General features: G+C 43.7%; 1 protein-coding gene across 3 annotated transcripts in view; it reads left to right on the forward strand.

Moving 5' to 3' along the window:
• Positions 1 to 494: 494 nt before the first annotated feature.
• ANKFY1 (ankyrin repeat and FYVE domain containing 1) overlaps positions 495 to 14,598 on the forward strand; it is a 33,392-nt gene continuing 19,288 nt past the window's right edge. The window contains exons 1-7 of one of the 3 annotated variants that reach the window (XM_013189943.3): positions 495 to 614; positions 5,690 to 5,882; positions 7,407 to 7,525; positions 9,948 to 10,083; positions 11,490 to 11,613; positions 12,963 to 13,112; positions 13,867 to 14,032. In XM_013189943.3, the coding sequence (XP_013045397.2) occupies positions 605 to 614; positions 5,690 to 5,882; positions 7,407 to 7,525; positions 9,948 to 10,083; positions 11,490 to 11,613; positions 12,963 to 13,112; positions 13,867 to 14,032 (898 nt within the window). In that variant the 5' untranslated portion in view covers positions 495 to 604. Of the gene's footprint in view, positions 615 to 1,090; positions 1,116 to 3,805; positions 5,095 to 5,689; positions 5,883 to 7,406; positions 7,526 to 9,947; positions 10,084 to 11,489; positions 11,614 to 12,962; positions 13,113 to 13,866; positions 14,033 to 14,598 lie in introns of those variants that run through there. The other 2 variants (XM_066979859.1, XM_066979860.1) reach the window with 2 other exon arrangements.

Raw genomic sequence — 14,598 nt, forward strand, 5'->3', positions numbered from 1 at the left:
GCTTAATGAAGTCGGGAGAAAACAATGTAATTGTAAAATGATCCTGTGATAAAAAATTTACTTGAAAATGGCTCTTTAGAGCAAACCAAAACATTGCAGCTCGGTCAGGCATATGAAAGGTGCTGAATATGCATGGAGCCGGTGGTGTTTCTGTTCTGTTGGGGCAGGAAAGCTCATGAGCAACGGGACCAGCTGAGGGTGAGCTATATGGCACACGAGGTTTAAGAAAGCATCTCGCGGCTGCTCTTGGGTCGCTGTCTGTCTCGATCCCAACCCCACTTTGCACCCGCCGGGCACAGATCCAGTTGCTGAAGTGAAACTGAAGTGAAAACTGTGTGCGGGAGCTGAAGTAGCGATGAGGCAAGGGGTAGCCGTGTGCCAAAGGCACCCATCGGCTCAAAACCCCCGGCACCCCATCCCTTTTCTCTAACGGCACCGGGTCAGCGGGCAGGAGCCGCTCGGGGGGAGGGGGGGCGTGGAACCGAGCCCTCAGGCACCTCAGCGCCCTGAGGCGGGAGGGGTCCGCGCTGCTCTCGCGAGAACTCCCGCCCGCCCCGCCGGCCGAGCGCGGCGCTCTCGCGAGAGCTGCGGCCGCGGACCCAAGATGGCGGAAGGTGAGGGGGGGAGCCCGGGCGGGGCCGCGGCCGCCGGGCGCAGCGGCAGCGCCGCCGGCTGGGGAGGCTCCAGGGGGGCACCGGGGGCGGCCCCCGTGTGGGGCCGGCTGGGCCCTGCCCGCCGAGGCTGGGCCGGGCTCGGCTGAGGCGGGCAGACCCCGAGGTGAACGTGAAATGGCGGGGGGGGGGGGAGCCCCGGCTGCCGGCTCCCCCTCAGGGAGCGCCCCGCGGCAGGGCCGGCCGTGCCCCTCGGGACGGGGGCGGTTTGGGAAGAAGTTGCCGCTTCGGGAGCCCCGAGGGGCCTGCTGTGGTGTGGGGGGCCGGGTGGGGCGGGGAGGGGGCCCCGGGTCCCTCAGGGTGAGGCGGGGGACCTGCCGTCCCCTGCTGCTGCCAGGCCTCCTGGGTCTGGGCTCGGCTCGGAGCTGTAACTCCTAAAGAACGCCCGAACTGCTTTTGTACAGCTCCCAGGTTGTCAGTTACACCCCTCCACGATGAACCGAGGTAATGGGGTTTGAAAAACGCTGGGATGTCTAAAGTCCTTTTCCTTAACGCGAGACAGAAGCTTCCTCTTTTCCTCCTTGGAGGAAACTGAATCAGCAAACTGAGCTGAAAGTCCCAAGTTACAGGCATGGTAAAAGCTCTGACTTCCAGTCTTAACAGCGCTACCTTCAACTCCTAAACTCCAGCAATCAGACTGGTAGAATTTCAGAAGTGCTTGTTAAAGGTTAACCAGCATGTGCTGATCTGGTGTGCATCAGCTGAGAAGATGCTCTGTTCAAGCTTGCTTAATAAATCCTTAGAGCAACATCTTAACTTGTAGTTAGCTGACCAGCTTATTGGGCTCACCTTTAAACCTCAGCGGCCCACCACCTCTGATGTCAAGGATGTCAGCAGGCGATAAAACGTCCTCACCAAGACCCTCAAAGATCTGGTCTGGGATCCTGCTCTGGCAGATGACCCTGTGGCTGATGCAGGTCCTTTTTTAGATATGCACACTTCTCAAAGATTCCTCCCTAGCAGTTCCCTGAGCTTTCAGCTGAAGAAAGCACACAATCATTTGCGAGAGTGTGTGTAAACAGGAGTAGTGAACTGGAGTTGTAGCTCTCCTCACTCAATTCATTATGAGACCTGTGTGGAGGGACTCGTTTTGTCCCTTCAAATAAAGTACTCATCTTCAGCAGTGCTTTTTTATAATTATGAACTGTTGATACTGGAGAGTCAAATCGGAAATGAAGGTTTATTAAGGAAGGGAGGTTGTCAGGTTGTGGTCATCTGCCCAGAAGCAAGCAGAGCGCTTTTTCTTGTGGAGGTGTTCCCTCTGCGTGCGGAAATCTTGAATTAGATTTATTGCAATTGCTAGGTACAAATAATTCAAAGCTCATAAAGGCGAGTGCAGAGCTTGCTTTTGGAGCTTCTGTAAGAGTTCTGTCCCACTAATGTCAGAGGATACTAGGGGCGTGCAGGCAGGGGTAAAAATTGTTGGAGTAATGCTTGAGTCTAGAGCAGCAGGAAGCATGCTGCAGTGTTTTTGGAATGGTCATCAGGGTAAAGATTATAAGTGGACAAAACTGAGGGGGAACAAGGAAGCCATGATTTGGACAGCTGCGGGGAGGAGGTGCGTCAAAGTGGAGCACTGGATGATAGACCTGACTTTGGGAAAGGAAATAATGTGTTTTTCTGTAATACTTCCCTGAGACGCTTACTTCAGAAGTAAAGAGCTTATCCATGCTGCTCTGGAAGGTTGGGATGGACAGCGTGATGGGTTCCACCAGGCCCTCCCTCTGGTTTTCGGTACATGCTATCTGCCACCCCGTTGCCTATTGCCTCCTTCCTTATCTCTTTGGGTTCAGCTGGCAAATCGCTCTCGAGACTTCTGTTCCTCCTGCTGTAAGAAAACTCCACTAGCCTCTCTGAAGTCTGTGATAAGGACCTTAAACTTCTGCCAGTTCATGAGATACTAGTGCATCTGCCAGGAATGTGTTAACAAACACTGCTTTTATTTTCTCGTCTAGCCATCTGTTAACTCTACACCTAGAGTACAAGCTCCGAAAAGGAGTCGCTCTGTGTACGCCTCTCTGCCAAACCCAGCCATCCTGTTTGTGTGTGCACCGGGTTTGTGTTTAGCCAGAGACCTCCCTGCAAGTAAGGCTGTCTTTTCAGGGCCTTGATCCAAGGCTCTTTGTTATTGTGCAGTTACTGCACACATAGGTGCGTACATCTGTGCTTGGAAGACAGCCAGAGAAATGTCCGTGCATAACGTGGACTGGCAATATTGTGCACTCTGTTAAAACGACTCTCAGCTTGGAGATGCAGTGGTCATTTTACATTGATTTTTAAGTGCTGACCTCCCCTGAGATTTGAGGACTGTAAATAGCAGACTTGGAGCTGTGGTGCCATTGCTTTCAGCAGATGATGCTTCTCCCTGAGTGTCAGTGTGCTGTCCTTTCGAAGTGATAATGCAGTGTGAACTCTTCAAATGAACAACATAAAGGGAAAACTTGATGTTCTGCTCTTTTGCACTGAATGCTGGTTAGGTGGATGTTGAGGACTGTCTTGAATGTGCACCTGAAAGGTGCTGTAAGATCCAGTGGTCTGCAGGTGTGCAGCTGTAGGTAATGCGCAGCTGTTATGCGTGCTCCTGCGTATAGAAGAAGAAACTCTGGATTTATGGCTCCTGCAGTCCTTGCAGCAAGTGAATATCGATCAATCTGTCTCACTGTGGTTACAGGAAGTATATACAGGAGTCGCCATCCCTGGGGGTGCTTAAGGAAAGGTTGGACACGATGCTTAGGGACATGGTTCAGTGGGTGATAGTGGTGGTAGGGGGACGGTTGGACCAGAGGATCTTGGAGGCCTTTCCAACCCTAATGATTCTGTATGCCATCGATCTGAAAACAAGACTTCTCAAAGCTTCAGGTCTTTCAGGTGTTTTCACTGCCAGTAGTGGTTGTCTTGGGTTGCCCTGGAAGCAGCAGTGAAATGGGCTTGATTTTCTGTGTAAAACTGAAGCTGCTGCTGCTTTAAGCTGCAAGGTAGTTCTGCATCATGTTCCAGTGACTTCAAGGTTCACTGGCTCCAAGTTACTTAGGTAAAATGAGAGAACCTGAGGTGTTACCTTCTGATTCTTTATTCTCCCATTTACACTTCCATTGCTCGGCTTGAAGATGCAGCGTTTATTTGAGGTTATACGTGCTGGGAGGTTCAGCAGGCAACTTCTTGTTCCTACCACTTGAGTTGAGATGGCTCCTCGGAATCTCAGTGTATGAACAGCAGCGTTGGTGCACTAATTTTTGCAGTAGTTCTCTGGAAGTGTCTTTCAGGATCACCCTTGGCTCTTACCAGGCATCGCTCTCCTTCCTGTAGCAGCACGGTTTGCTTTGTGCCACCCTTGGCACCTTCCTTATGAATCACTCAGGAAGGAGTGGTTGCTTCAGGGACGTGTCCCTGTAGTTCTGGGAGCACGGGCGCTGCATCATCTTCAGGTGGAAGGAACAGAGCAGAGCTTCAGCTCCCTTTGAGGGCTGCTCTGGTAGCACAGTTTTGGAATCACAGAGTACCTCGGCAGAGTCAGTATCCCAGAGGAGGCGATATCTATTAACTGGTAAAGGATGGAGCTGAGTAAATGGCTGTTGAAGCAAGTGCACTGCCAACCTTGCTTAAGCAGTATTAACTGAAGAGTCAAACAGGGTAAATTACCTCCTCTTTGTCCATTACAGTCGTTAAAAGACTTACGAGGGAGTGTTTGCCACAGCAGTCGCAGAGGAAAGGCTAAATGAGGCATTCAGCCTGCAGCTGAGCGAGGGGAGGATGCTCTACCCTGGGGACCTGCTGGAGCGAGGCCAAGGCCAGCTCTGCTGTTGAACTTTTCTCTAGGAGCAGAAAGAAAACACTGGTCGCAGAGCTCGCCTTCTCCTTGTTTGTAATACTGTTTTACATTTAGTAAATATTTGAGGAAAACTTGTTGGACAGTGAATTCCTGGCTAGCAGGGAGGAATCTCGTGAAAACTTTCCCATTGGTTACCTTCCAAATTTCTCCTCCCTGCTCCGTTCTCGTTTTAGGACTGACTTTGGATGTGTACCTCGTTTGGAAACTTGCCTTATTGGTGTGGCTTGTTAGGGGTGGGTAATAGTCAGCTAACCACAGTGATAGCTGCATGTAGCCTATGCACCTCATCCATGAATGCTCCTCAGTTAGTCTGGTTTTAAGCACCTGTAAAGACTTTCACATCCAGCAGTAGAGGGTTTTCATATAAGTGTCCCAGGTGAAGCTCTACACAGCTGTTCAGCAAAGCGCCTCACCACAGCTCTTCGGTGTGGTGGAGGAGCAGGCTCTGCAGTGGGATGGGAGCGCTTGGTCAGGGATCCGATGGCCGGGTGCTGCTGCTGTGCCTGTGAATTGCAGTGGCCACCACGGACCCAACTCTGCACCACGATGCCTCGTCACTGCAGAGCCTCCGCTGGGGGAGTGTGTTGATGGAGAGTAACCGGCTTTATATATTTTTTGACTGGCCTTTAGAAACACAGGTTCTGGGGAAACTTTGCTTTCCACTCTGGCTATTTCTTAAGGAGCTTCTTAGCTGACAGTGCAAAGAGTTCTAGACAGGTAAGTTAAGCGCTCTGGGTTAGATGTTGTACTGCCAGCAGCTCTTCTGATGCTTGCTTGTGCTCGATGACTGCTGTCAAGGCAGGCAGCATCACAGCTGAATTGATTGGTCACTGCTGCCGAGTGAGGCTGTGCTCTACCCCACCACAATTCTGTGGCTTTAGAAAGCTTGTGGTGCACCTGAGTGGATAGCATTCAGGAACTCTATTTAGGAGTAGCTTTTGTCAGTGTGTTCTGTTTTTCTGTGTTTTTTGTTTGTTTGTTTTTAAAATGTTCTTATGGCTAGCAGTGATATAAAATAAAAGGTTTAGTACTGGGGATGAATTACTCAAGTAGTGTGGAAGAAGTGTTTACTGGAATGCCCCATGACTAAAGTAAGTGTGTAATGCACCTGTAGAGTGAAGTTACTCCCAGATGCAATGCACAGATGTGCAACGTTTCAGCCTTGTAGTAACACTGTGTGCCTCTGCAGAGGAGGTGGCCAAGCTGGAAAAGCACCTGATGCTTCTCCGCCAGGAGTATGTGAAGTTGCAGAAGAAACTTGCTGACACAGAAAGGAGATGCAACCTTCTGGCTGCCCAGGCTAACCAAGACAACGCCAGTGACACTTTCATCAGTCGACTTCTTGCCATTGTATCTGAACTCTATCAGCAGGAGCAGTACAGGTAAGAAATGTTCCTTTGGGGAAGGGGGGATTACAGGAAGCTTTGACTTTATTGACTTTATAATATGTGCTAATCTTGGATAAGAAAAATGCTTTCACTTCTGCCTGGTGTGAGCAGGGTCCTCATGTAGATGTTGCAAAAGCACTCTAAGATCAGGCAGCATCTCGAATCCAATTCTCGGATCAAGAGCTCTAAGCTCAAGTTCATCTTTGAGGCTGGCATTTAAGACAAGCTTAAAGAAAGTCAGTTGCTTTCATGGTCAATGTCTGAGCTTCCTTTGAGCAGAAGTTATTTTACACTGTCCTACAGCTAGGTGACACATTAATTATGCAGTGTATCTTACAATTGGAAAGCCCTACTTTTTTGAAGGACTATCTCCTGCACGTTTTCTACTCTTTTTTTATGTGTAAAGAAGCCTGATTTAATTGGCTTGTCTGTTTGTATGGCGTAACAAGCCTTGGGTAGTTAGGACTTGACAGTGTAAATGATAATGTATTTCTGAGTTTTAATGTAAAATTAGGTTTCATCGTTTATCTTCCATATGAACATTAAGGATCACTGTTAATACTCTAGATGCCTCAATGGATTTAGTTCCAAGACCACACCTGACACTTACCGATTTCTTTGCTATTACTGAAACCAATTCCAGTATCGCAAAGGAGGCTAGGCATGTAAGGGAAAATAGGTAGTTTTGTTTAAAATGTGTTCCCACCGTGTCTCAGGTTTCTCTGAGAAGTCTGTATGTCCGATGAGAAAATTGCATGCTGGGTAAAAGATGAGATTTGTTAGTTGCCTTATGTCAGAAGAGTTGGATTATTTCTTCAGATTCTAGGTTTAAAATCGTAGAATAGTGGCCGAACAAGAAAAGGAGAAAGGAAGCAAGTCCCAGTGAAAGCTTAAAGTAACATCTGTGTATTTTGTACTTCAGTTCATAGTGGTGTTTTGATTTAGAAAATTGTCTGGAAAATACACCTACATAGGAATAACACTTGCAAGACATGGATCTTTAAAATAAACAGGGCAAGTACTTTTTAAGTACAAAGGATAACCTGGTGTTAAAAGGTTTAGTATGAAATTAAAGTGTTCTTGACAGCTGGTCTCCGAGGAACTGGGCATTCTTGGAGTCTGCGTTGTCCTCAAGACTACTGTCAAACGTCGTTTGTTCTGTTACTGTTCTTGCATGAAACCTTTGGTGCTTAGCTGACAGTGCTAGAATGGACTCTGCAACCTAAATATTTAACCTCAAGATTGCTGGATTTTCCTGTCTTCTGCAGTAGTTCCCTAGCAGTTTACTGTGAAACTGTTAAACATTTAAATACTAGAGACTAATTTCATTCATATAAAAATAATAATTGCGTCATTTGGTGAAGTATTCCACTTAAGCAAATGTGTTTTGATATCTCAAACAATCTGAGTCTAAATGTGGATGCAAAGACAGATACTAGGAGACGCTGAATCCTTGCATATCTAAGCATGGGGAAGGCCTGCATAATAAATGGATATGCTTTTTTCTCCTCTTATCAGTGATCTGAAGATAAAGGTCAGAGACAAGCACATCAGGGCTCACAAGTTTGTCTTAGCGGCACGCAGTGATGCTTGGAGTCTAGCCAACCTTGCCTCAACAGAGGAGCTGGATCTGTCAGGTCAGTCATTGCTTAGTAATACGTGATGCTTCACTTGTCTTTAGGATGACTGGTGAAAGGGCCTGTTGAGAAAAGGTTACTCCTGCACCTTTTGGACTACTGCTGTTTGCAAAAAGTGGTGTTTAATCAGTTGATAATGAAGCTTTCTCTGAAACATGGTGGTGGACTTGTGAACGTGATGCTAGTGCTAGTTAAATCGATAACCTACCTTCTTTTTAATGAACAGGGGTTGAGCATGGTGGCCTTTTTGTCTTTTCTAGAGTCAACTAAACATAATGACAGTCAAATCTATATGGAGGAGCTTGACTTCTTCCTTTCTAAGGACAGGGCTTTTTGAGGTAGTGTGCATAATTTTTCTGAAGTGTGTAATGGAAATACCTTGCTTCTTGTTAACAGTGTGTGTGGAAGAAATAAATACAAATATTGTTCTTACAAAAGTGATTTGATTTGGCATTTTGATACCTTTGCAAAATAGGCTAAGGAAAAAGAAGTTTTTGAAAGGCTATCTTCTGTAAGATGGTGTTTTGTTCCAGTGTAGCTGTTTCTTGCATATGCTTACACTGGGCAGCATTCCTGCAAATTGAGACTTTCTTCTGTACGTAACTGTATAGGAAAGTCTTGCACAATTAATTTGTGAGCAATAAAAATGGGTATGAAGTTAAGCAGGTTTGCAGGCTTGCATGTTGAATACCAAGCACTGACCTGACTTTCCGTGCTGTATCTTATCATGAGTCCTAAATGCAGACAAACTGGAAGGAAGCAAGTCACAGCAAGCCAGTTCTGTGAGACAGCATAGCAACTTTCCTGCAGAAGGATTTAAGGATCTTTCTGCAGCTGCAAGAGAACAGATGCCAAGGGGTTTTTTTTGAATTGAGTGCTATGTTAGCATAAGATTTGTTACCAAAAAGCCCTTATGCTAATTGTGACTTTGTTGCAAGGCTTTAAGTGGTAGTCCATAGCACTTGTAGCTTCCCATTCATGGTAATCGGAGAATCTCAAATGTAGTTGTGGTCTTGTGTGTTTAGCAATGTAAACGCTTCCTCTTACTGAATGATGCTTAAAACAAGTTATGTAAAGAATACCACCTACTGTTACAGAACTAATTAAAAAAAAAAAAAAACACCATCAGAACAACACTTTGATACATAGCACAAAGGTTAGTTTTATGAAGTAGCTCTAGCAAGCAACAAGCTGTTCCCCCAAAAGCTATGTCAGGGTTTTCTTTAAAATAAAATAAAAAAGTCCTTTCTAGAACTTGCAAGTTAAGTTTGCCTAAATCCTGATTTCAAAATACAGGCAGCATTTGAAACTGAGTATTTTCAGAGTTCATGTATTCTGCGGAATGAATGTAAAAGATAAGCACAGGTTCTCGTGTTGGGAGGGAGGACATGTACTCTTTTCTCTGCCAAGGCAGAGCTGATATTACAGTTCAAGTAGGCTTTTCTGATAACTTCAAGTTAGGCCAAAGATACTTGCCTTATTAAAGTCTCCTGTTTCTTAGGAGACAGTCTACATGCTATGTCAAGTACTGTCTGGTATTCTGCAAATAATCTGAGACAACTCTGTGTAAAGACGTTTTAGGGTGGGTTTTTCAGTCTTGAACATCTGTCTTTTATCTTTAAAAACAAAACAGCTTAAGAGACTATTGTTACTTTGAAAAAAAAAAACACCAACCACCATTAGTTTAGAAATTGGGCTGATCTGATGTTATATAGTAATTCTCATCTATATCCTTGTAGGCAGAACTATCAGTACAGTGCTTCTGCCTAGGTGCTGAGGCCCTGGCTGTTGGGCCTGCATCGCTTGTGTCCTGTGGATAGGTTTCTGTAGTTTTTGCTGTGTTAACAACATGCAGGCTTGGTTGGGATCAGTATTACAAACACCTGAAGTCTATCCAGCTTCTTAAACTCACTTTCACCTCTCTTAGAAATGGTTCCTAGCAGTTGTAAGTACTTTGTAGTCATTCCTAAGATGTAAGCAAGCTTAATGACACGCCACAGTTTATAACACGACTGCAATATGCCAGAAAGGGTTCTGAAAATGAAAGGGGGATTTGGGCATGTCACCCCTAGATGTGGATTTAGCCATATGTGAGGGAGCAAAGACTTCAAAGGGGCATCGCTGGCCCTTTAAAGTGATGTTCATTTAGCAACTGGGAGATGGTACAGGGCTCCCTGTATTCTGCACAGTGTTCCAATGGAAGAAAGGTTTTCCTGGTTGGTGCCAGCACTGCTGCTAGCTTTGACTTCTGCCCAGTTTTGTCTCTTTATTTTGCCATTTTGATTAAGCTAAAGCAGTGCGGTTTCAATGAGATGATATTTTTCCTGGTAGCTGTGACTTTAACAGTCAGAGGAATCGCAACTACTTGAATAGGTGATTGTTCTTTGGGTATTTTATTAATCCCTGTTGCTCCCTGTACCAGATGCTGACCCAGAGGTAACCATGGCAATGCTGCGCTGGATCTACACAGATGAACTTGAGCTACGAGAAGATGATATCTTTTTGACAGAGCTCATGAAACTAGCTAATAAATTTCAGCTCCAGCTGCTTAGGGAAAGGTGAGTCTTGGTAAATACAGTGGCTATTCTTGAACTCTTTAGCCTTGTTTGAATAGAAATAAGTTGACAGCTGCTAGCAGTTGGCTGCAGCTTTGCTTTTCTCAAAGACTTGAGGTTTTTGGTAATGCAGCAGGACATTCAGCTGATCACAGGAAATGAAGCCTTGCACTATAGTTATGCTGTAGCAGTTTTTCCTTACAGCTGTTATGTTTACTTCCCAGTTCTTCTTCCAGTCAAACTAATAACCCTAATTTGCCAGTGAGAGGAAGTGGAGAGCAATATATTAATAACAAGCTCTGGAGAATTGCAAGAAAGGAAGAGTCAGTGACAGTATCTTGTAATATTAAAAGGCCACAGGTGAAAACTCTAACTTAAATAGCTGTTCTGTGTGTCTTGATAGCAACTTTTCACAAAGAAGGGTAATGTTACGCTAAAAACCTCCCCATTATGGAGAGGATGATCACACCATTTTAGTAGGGGATAGCTTGTTATCTTGAATGTCTAATGTTCTTAACCACTTAGTGACAAGTCTGAATGTACAAAATGAAACCTCTTCAAGTTTTGTTCAACTGTGAAGCTTTGAATTTTATCAAAGGTGAAGTATCCTTTGATAATCTCTTGCCTAAGGGGTGTCTGGTGCTGTAGTAGTACTTAAGGTCCTTACTCAATCTAATATTTGTGATACAATGTGAAGCAAACTAAATTGTTAATAATAATTTAAAACAAGTATTTGACATCTGTATGGCCAGTGCTGAAACTACCTTCAGACTTCGTACTACCAAAATATTCCTCTGCGTGGTAGTCTGGTGGCAAGGAAAAAGCCCAAGTACAGCATGCTGCTGGTGATTAGTATATGTCTTCAGGTGCAGACACCCAAATAAAAGAGTTTCCTTTTTGTATTGAAAACTACCTGGAGTTCACTGCCATGCTTAACTTCAAGTTCAGTTTGCAGTTTTCTTCCAACAAACTCAGGTAACAGCTTCACACTTCTAAAGATGATTTGGTGGATCTACTACTAAACCCTGTCCCTTTTCTTCATGAAACAAACAGTTATTTGGCATTCTTGTGATACTGTAGTACTTAGGAAGTAGGGAAGATGTGTAAGAACTGCAGCTTGTTCCCCTGGGAGAACTGGCATGCCTCTATTTACTTACAGGCTCCTGCTATTATGGGACCTCAGCTTAGACAAACTCTGCCTTAATAGGAGTCTGCTTTTGCGGGAACTGTCTTATAGGGCTTCTGATTAAAGTATATTTATGCTGCATGGCATTACAGTAAAGTAAGTCCAGGACTACTTCTGTTGGCATCCAGGAGAAGAGTATATAGAAACCTGTAACAGCATGGGAGGGTGATTACTGTAAAGCTGTTTACTGAACCCTTTTTTTTTTTTCCCCCTATTTTGACAGATGTGAAAAAGGAGTTATGTCACTAGTTAATGTCAGGAACTGCATTCGTTTCTATCAGACTGCTGAGGAGCTGAATGCTAGCACTCTTCTCAATTACTGTGCAGAGATAATTGCTAGTCACTGGGTAAGTACTGCTAGAAGGAAGCAAAAGGAAAAATGTTTACAGAGAATAGAAACTTAAGCACTAGAACTTCACTTACTGCGCTGTCTAACCTCAGAAATTTGTCTTTGTATGCTACCATTCAAGCATTCCAGCTGGGATAGGGATTACATGGATTCCTGATGCCTTTCAGTGACTAAGGCAACCTGTTGCCCTGACCCTTAGGTTTTTCAAGGGGTCAAAGTGTTAAGTGTGAGTGAAGGGGCTTTTCCTGAGGCAGGAATCACTTTCCCTTCCCCTCTTTCTCACTTATCTTTATAATATGTTGCTTTTGGCAGTGCATTATTTAGTATTTTATACAGTGCTAAAGCATAATTATTTTCGAAACAATGTACATTAAATGGCTATTCCCCTAAGTTTTTTTCATTGTTGTCTCTGGAGGTTATGCCCCTTACCCATCTTTGTATAAATGTCTTGATGGGGCAGGGGGAAGTAGCTTGTAGCCTGAAGAGTTGTTCTGTTCACTGGAAATACTTCGCTGTCAAAAACCTCTTACTTTTATAAACATGAAACAAACCAGAGCCATTGTGATAGGCAAGAGGGTCGTATTATCAAATCTGGACTCTAAATTGTTCAGAGGTTCACCCATAGTTTGGTCCCTGTCTATATAGGATTACAAATCCCAGGCCTGCATTTACTTCTAAAAATAATCCTTGTAAGTAAGAGCCAAGCCAGGAGAGAGTTTATCTTCTCTAGCAGGGGGAGTGGCAAGCAATCTTGCAACTGACTTGGAAGTTTCATTTGCTCTGATATTTTGAGGAAACCGTGATTAATTGTGTAATGGATTAGTCTTTAAAATAAGTCTGTTTGCCAACAGCAGACTGGTGTATGAGGATGTAGGTTATTCTATATCTAAGACAGCACATCCAGGGGTCAGATGTGGATACTGCTTTGTATTCAGAGATCAGATTTCAAACTTACGTGGAGTTGTCATTCCTCAATAGCTCTTTTGACAGTAAGGCTTAATACTAACCTGTGACTAGAGTCCAGATAGAGAATTAGTGTAGGAACTAGATGTTTATCTACTGTAATGGATGGTAAAATGCTTGTTTTCTGTACCTGTCACAACGGGGAGGAAAAATACCTCACTGTACCAGATCTCAAAACTAAAATGTAAGACTTCCTCTGAGTGTTTCCTCCTAGTCTTAACAGGATATCTTGGATTGTTCCTGCTTGTTGTAATGTTGTGCATGTTACCAAAATGGAGCTTTTAACTGAGCTTGTTTTGTGAATTTCGTAATAGCATTGTGCAATGCCTTGTTTATAAACAAAACAAAAATACTGCTTACCCTTTGTTTTTTTATTGGTTCTAGGATGACTTGCGTAAAGAAGACTTCAGTAGCATGAGTGCTCAGTTATTGTATAAAATGTTCAAGTCAAAGACAGAATATCCTTTGCATAAGGCTATTAAAGTTGAGAGAGAAGATGTAGTCTTCTTATATCTTATTGAAATGGATTCACAGGTATAGTGAGACTAACTCTTACTGTCTTCTGTAACTTCATGTTTTAAATAACTAGTTTCTAACTGCTAGTGTAAGCTATTTCTGTCACCAATTCTTACTTGTATGTTTATTGTTGTAGCTACTTTTATGTCTGTAATAGAGGCTGAGTGATAAAGGCTCTATAAAGACATAATTAAGAAGTGAGTCAACACTTTTGATGTAATCCGTTGCATGCAAGATGTTTTAAATAAAATCTATACCTGATATTTATACCACGCAACTTCAGAGGTGCATGGCTTAGTAAACTTTGCTACTTCGTGGCAGTTCGGTAAGCATTATTTCTTTGAACAGGCATCTGTTCCGTTCAGATGAACATTCTAAACTAGCAAATAAGCTTTCCAGTAGATGTTAGGATTTGAGACATCTTAAAAAGGAATACTTGAAGAATTCTTCCTATTACCATGTTGACTGTGCCTAGATAGGCAGAATCTTTACAACTGCCAGTCTTGCTTCCTGCGAGTTAAACAAGACTTGTAGGTAGAACTCCCGTTTTCTCATGGAACCAGTCTCCTGCTTAGACTTGCATTTGGTGACTCGGCTAGCCTTCTGATTATTTTCCTGTATAAGATGTGCTTACCTAAATGCAACACTAGCATTTAGAATTAGAGTTTAAGGTCTACTCTTATGGTAGTTGGAATGGGCTGTTAAAAATGTTATGTTGGGCCGTTGAGCATACCTGTTTAACTATTGTCATCTGGTTACATTTGTGTTGTAGCTTCCTGGGAAGCTTAATGAATTGGATCAAAATGGAGATCTTGCTTTGGATTTAGCCCTCTCCCAAAGACTGGAGAGTATTGCAACTACACTGGTCAACTACAAGGCTGATGTAGATAGGGCAGACAAGAAAGGCTGGAGTCTATTACATAAAGCCATCCAAAGAGGTAAGTAAATAGGTTATGAAGCCCTTTAACTTGCAGTTCCAGTGTGGAATATATATTCCATAGTCTATTTTTGTCTCACTCTGTAGTTGACACTTTAGTTAGAAACCTCTAGTCACAGATAGATATTGTCCCGTTTCTTTTTGCTAAACTTATAAAAAGGGTGTGTCTGTTAGTTTTTTTGTTTTTAGGATCTAAAGGCTAGCCTGCTGGCTGTTGCATTAAACTTGTACTACATGACATCAAGAAGCAATCCTAGTAGAGTATTTTATTCTGAAGGAAGAAATATGGGGAGATGCAGAGAGTATTTTAATGTGGCAACTTGCTTAATGTCCCTGACAAATGGTTGAATCAAGCAAGGGCAACCTAGCTATAAAACGAAGATAAAGCCTTCTAAACATGTTTCATATGCAGCATCTGCTTCTTACTGATCATGGTTAACCGCAAGGGGCCTCTCCCTACTGAACAGCAGTTTGAGGGGAGGAGAAACCCACTGGAAAAAGATGAGGAGCAGAGGGACGTGCTATGCCAATCTAAATATCTGCAAATTTAAGTTTTGTTAGCTCAGT

Source organism: Anser cygnoides, chromosome 18 (assembly GCF_040182565.1).
Source record: "Anser cygnoides isolate HZ-2024a breed goose chromosome 18, Taihu_goose_T2T_genome, whole genome shotgun sequence".
Classification (NCBI taxonomy): Eukaryota; Metazoa; Chordata; class Aves; order Anseriformes; family Anatidae; genus Anser; species Anser cygnoides.